The sequence below is a fragment of the Petromyzon marinus genome, chromosome 74, assembly GCF_048934315.1.
Source record: "Petromyzon marinus isolate PM22_M1 ecotype Great Lakes invasive population chromosome 74, UKy_Petmar_22M1.pri1.0, whole genome shotgun sequence".
In the NCBI taxonomy this organism is placed as follows: domain Eukaryota; kingdom Metazoa; phylum Chordata; class Hyperoartia; order Petromyzontiformes; family Petromyzontidae; genus Petromyzon; species Petromyzon marinus.
Window position 1 is genome coordinate 11129659 of NC_133740.1, and position 5683 is coordinate 11135341.

Sequence of the window (5683 nt, forward strand, 5' to 3'; positions counted from 1 at the left end):
AGTCGAGCGGCAATATCTTTTCATCGGTTGCGTAACGCTGTGTGGAAGCTACCTGGTCTGTCGCTCCGCACTAAGCTTCAGGTCTTCTCGGCCACGGTCATTCCCTCCCTTCTCTACGCTTGCGAAACGTGGACCCCCCTAATGGTACATCTTCGCCGGTTAGAAACATTTAGGCTGGCCTGCCTACGATCCATCCTGGGTTTAACCAGACTGGATTGTGTGAGGAGCTCACAAATCCTTGAAAGATCTGGGCAGGGTCCCATCGGTGAGCTCCTCCGGCAGGCAAGGCTGCGATGGCTGGGTCATGTAGCCCGCATGCCCAGCCACCGCATGCCGAAACAGCTTTTGTTTGGCCGGATTGAGGGGGCTAAGCGGGCGCGGCACGGGCTAGAGAAGAGATGGAGTGATGTGGTACAGGAGGACGTGGAGCTGAGTGGACTTGCCGATGACTGGTACCAGCGGTGTCAAGATCGGCCTCTGTGGAGGAGGCTCGTGAAGGATGCTACTGGGCAGTTGGAGGCAGTCGCCCTCCAACAACAACGGAGGGCGGAGGAGCGACGCTCACAACAGCGAGCGGAGCGCCGGGTGGCTAAAGCACAGCAGGTTGGCACAGTAGGGGGCACAGGTGGTGCATCAGCCAGTCATCTCAGTCAGTCGACCCGTGGCACCTGGGTCTGCCCCGTGACCTCCTGCCAGCGGGCGTTCGACACTTCACGTGGCCTCAGGGTGCACATAGCCTGGCACAAGCGTCGTGGTGACGTCACCGCCACTTAGTGGCGAATGGCGGTTGAATTGAATATGTGTGTGCCTATGTGTGTGTGTCTATGTGTGTGTGTATGTGTGTGTCTATGTGTGTGTGTCCGGCAAAAGAACCCCCTACCTCCTCGCGGTGCCGGACGGGCAACTCTGTCGTGGACAGTGCTGTGGGGGGAGATCCAATTTTGATTGGCTCCTCCCCTCATGGCATATGTGTCCACCACAGGGGCTAAACGGGGGCTCTGGACGGGTGCGAGGGGCTGGTAACCCCTCCACCTTCAATTAATTACCACGAAACCACGAGTTAAACTGAAATATGTAACTAATAAGCTTGTGCCGGAGGCCCCGGGGGGCCAGGCGTCTATGACGTCTCCTGGCCAAACCCCAATTGGCGGAGCCAGGAGATTGAATACCTACCCTCGGGGCTACTCCAGAAACAACGAAAAGCCACTACGGGTGGCCACGTGGAATGTTCGAACGCTCACTGCAGAGGAGAGGCTGCCACTCCTCTGTCGGGAGCTGGACCGGTACCGCCTGGATCTATGCGGCATTCAGGAGGTCCGGTGGACCGGCTCTGGCTCCTGCCACCATGAGGGGTGGACAGTCCTCTACTCGGGGCAGCAGACTGCCAAACAACAGGGTGTGGGTCTTCTTTTGAACAAAAGAATGAAGGGGGCGTGGGAGCGTGGCGGCGAGGTGTGGGAAGCTGTAAGCCCCAGGCTACTTTGGGCTCGCCTTCCCATCAACCGGAGGCGAGGAATGGTGGTCGTGGTTACTTATGCCCCCACCGAAGATGAACATCCGTGGAGGGATGCAGGCAAAGCCGATGAGTCAGATGCCTTCTATGACCTCCTGTCACAGGTGCTGGCTAAAGTGGCCCCTCGGGATAGAGTCATCATGTTGGGTGACTTCAATGCCCGAGTTGGTCATGATACTGACACCTGGTCTGGAGTGATTGGAGGGCATGGGCCAGATCAGCTCAATAACAACGGTAGGAGGCTGCTAGATTTTTGTGCAGCCCATGGGCTTGTAATTACCAACACGCTGTTCCGGCATCGGCGCATCCACACAACATCATGGATGCATGCCGGGTCCAAGCAAGAACATCTGCCGGACTACATAGTGACGGACCAGCGAATGCGAGCCCATGTCCTTGACACCAGGACCTACCGTGGAGCTGATCTGCCCTCTGACCATTGACTAGTCATCTGTAAGATGCGCCTGCCATTCTTCCACTCCGGTGGTGGGTGTACACCCAGGACCCCATTCCAACATAAAGTGGCCTGGTCTCAGTTATCTGATGAAAGTTGCAAGCGAGAATTTCATCATCGCTTGCGGCTGGGATTGGCATCGTCCCCGACTCCTCCTGATGTCGAGGGTAAATGGGCGAGGTTTAGGACTGTGACTCATGCAGCTGCAATGGCTGCTTTGGGTACGTGGTCCAGACCTCCCCAGAGATCCTGGCTGACAGAGGAGGTGTTCAGGATGGTTGAGAAAAAGCGACAGGCCCACTGTCATCGGCTACAGAATCTCACGTCAGAGAATGAGGAGGCTTACCGCAGCCTTCGCTCGGAGGTTCAGAGAGCCGTGAGGCGCTGCAAGGATGGGTGGTGGTCGCGGGTTGCTGAGGAGATGGAGTCTGCCTCAGTGGCCCGTGATCACAAATCTCTATTTAACTCCATCAAAAAAGTAACCTGCAGCGCCACACCTATTACCATCATTAGGGGAAAAAACGGTGATCCAATCTCCGACCGCCAGGAACAGGTTCGCAGATTTGCTGAGCATTTCTGTGAGGTCCTGGGGGAGGGAAAATCCCTCAGCCAGGAAAACATCGTGGCACAAAGTGAGGATGACCCTGCTGAGGCTGCGGTGCCTCAAATATTGGAAGAAGTCACCCCCTGTGAGTGGCTGGGTGAGGTGCCATCTGCTGAGGAAGTATTGAAGGCGATCCGGAGTCTGAGACCAGGAAAGGCAGCGGGCAGAGATGATCTCCCAAGCGAAATGCTGAGGGACGGTGGCGTTTGTGCACAGACTGCCCTATATGACATCATAACAACAGTCTGGACCACTGGACGAGTTCTGCAGGATTGGAAGGATGCCCTGGTGGTCCCCCGTTTTAAGAAGGGGGACCGCACAGACTGTAACAACTACAGGGGCATCTCACTCCTCAGTGTGCCGGGAAAGGTCCTGGCAAGGATTATTCAGCATCGCCTTGCCAGGCACGCTGAGGAGAGGCTTGCGGAGCCCCAATGCGGTTTCAGGAAAGGGCGGTCCTGCACAGATGCCATATTTCCTGTCCGTCTGCTACAGCAGAGGTGTAGGGAATTCCAACAAGACCTACATCTCTGCTTTATTGACCTGGTCAAGGCCTATGATACCATCAGTAGGCCTGGGCTCGGGGTCGTTCTGCGTGCTTTTGGAGTACCTGACCCTCTGCTCACGATCATTAAGGACCTTCATGATGGTGAGCGGGCCCGGGTAAAACTACGTGGCCGGGAGTCAGAGCCATTCCCTGTACACCTTGGGGTGCGACAGGGATGTCCTCTGGCTCCCACATTATTTAACATCTATTTTGACCACGTAGTTCGTGAAGCCTTCAATAGCTGTACCGGGGGAATCTCCATATGGTACAGATATAATGGGAGGCTAATCGATGCCCGGGTGCGGTCAAGGGATGGCTCCCTATTGCTCAACCACGTTATGTATGCTGATGATTTGGTAATAGCTGCTCAGTCAGAGGAGGAGTTGGAGACACTGCTGCTGAGACTGGAGCGTGCCACTAAGAGGTGGGGCCTTACCATCAGCCCCACCAAAACTAAGCACCTGCCTGGGTATTTTGTACCATCGGACACTCCACCCCCACAACTCCCAATCGGTGATGGGGCAGTTGTGGAGAGAGTGGAGAGTTTCCCATACCTGGGCAGTGTGCTTATGACTGGCTCCAGTTTAACAGCAGAGGTCTCACTCCGAATCAGTCGAGCGGCAATATCTTTTCATCGGTTGCGTAACGCTGTGTGGAAGCTACCTGGTCTGTCGCTCCGCACTAAGCTTCAGGTCTTCTCGGCCACGGTCATTCCCTCCCTTCTCTACGCTTGCGAAACGTGGACCCCCCTAATGGAACATCTTCGCCGGTTAGAAACATTTAGGCTGGCCTGCTTACGATCCATCCTGGGTTTAACCAGAATGGATTGTGTGAGGAGCTCACAAATCCTTGAAAGATCTGGGCAGGGTCCCATCGGTGAGCTCCTCCGGCAGGCAAGGCTGCGATGGCTGGGTCATGTAGCCCGCATGCCCAGCCACCGCATGCCAAAACAGCTTTTGTTTGGCCGGATTGAGGGGGCTAAGCGGGCGCGGCACGGGCTAGAGAAGAGATGGAGTGATGTGGTACAGGAGGACGTGGAGCTGAGTGGACTTGCCGATGACTGGTACCAGCGGTGTCAAGATCGGCCTCTGTGGAGGAGGCTCGTGAAGGATGCTACTGGGCAGTTGGAGGCAGTCGCCCTCCAACAACAACGGAGGGCGGAGGAGCGACGCTCACAACAACGAGCGGAGCGCCGGGTGGCTAAAGCACAGCAGGTTGGCACAGTAGGGGGCACAGGTGGTGCATCAGCCAGTCATCTCAGTCATCTCAGTCAGTCGACCTGTGGCACTTGCGTCTGCCCCGTGACCTCCTTCCAGCGGGCGTTCGACACTCCACGTGGCCTCAAGGTGCACATGTCCTGGCACAAGCGTCGTGGTGACATCACTGCCACTTAGTGGCGAATGGCGGTTGTTGTTGTTGTTTGTGTGTTTGTGTGTTTGTGTGTTGGTGTGCTCATGTGTTGATGTGTTTGTGTGTTTGTGTGCAGCACAGCAGCAGCGGCGAGAGCCAGGACATTGAGACCAGGACACTGAGACCAGGACACTGAGACCTGGACACTGAGACCAGGACACTGAGACCATGACACTGAGACCAGAGACCAGGCCACTGAGACCAGGACATTGAGACCAGGACACTGAGACCAGAGACCAGGACACTGAGACCAGGAGACAGAGACCAGGACACTGAGACCAGGACATTGAGACCAGGACATTGAGACGAGGACATTGAGACCAGGACACTGAGACCAGGACACTGAGACCATGACACTGAGACCAGAGACCAGGCCACTGAGACCAGGACATTGAGACCAGGACACTGAGACCAGGACACTGAGACCAGGACATTGAGACCAGGACACTGAGACCAGGACACTGAGACCAGAGACCAGGACACTGAGACCAGGACACTGAGACCAGGACATTGAGACACAAGATGTCTCTGAAGGGCGTTTTAAGAATCTTTTACCTTCATTGAGCTGGGACGCTCCATGGCCACGTCCGCTCAACATCGCCACCACCGCCGCCACCACCACCGCCGCGATCCTCATCATCGCTGTGATCCTCACCATCGCTGCGATCCTCACCATCACCGCGATCCTCACCATCGCCACCATCTCGGCCCGTGGGCTTGCCGCGGTCCTCACGATGGCACGGTTCACTGTTCTGGAGGTCGACTTTGCTGCTGGCTGTCTAAACGTTTCGGACGCTCCGAAGACTTCCGCTTTTGGTCCTGATGTTGATGTTGTTATGTGTGTGTCTGTGTGTCTCTGTGTTTATGTGTGTCTCTGTGTTTATGTGTGTATGTATGTGTCTGTATGTATGTATGTGTGTCTCTGTGTGTATGTGTGTCTCTGTGTGTATGTCTGTGTCTGTGTGTATGTGTGTCTCTGTGTTTATGTGTGTATGTATGTGTCTGTGTGTGTATGTATGTGTGTCTCTGTGTGTGTATGTATGTCTGTGTGTATGTCTGTGTGTCTCTGTGTGTATGTGTTTATGTGTGTATGTGTGTATGTGTATGTATGTGTCTGTGTGTGTGTGTCTGGGTGCCTCTGTGTTTATGTGTGTA

The 5683-nt window shown here is 55.3% G+C and overlaps 1 protein-coding gene across 1 annotated transcript in view; it reads right to left on the reverse strand.

The window, feature by feature from the left end:
- The window catches only part of LOC142907108 (uncharacterized), a 46038-nt gene extending 40807 nt beyond the window's left edge, over window positions 1-5231 (reverse strand). Inside the window, exon 1 of the mRNA XM_076056194.1 lies at window positions 5084-5231. Within this exon, the coding sequence (XP_075912309.1) occupies window positions 5084-5231 (148 nt within the window). The remainder of the gene's footprint in view (window positions 1-5083) is intronic.
- Window positions 5232-5683: the final 452 nt, after the last annotated feature.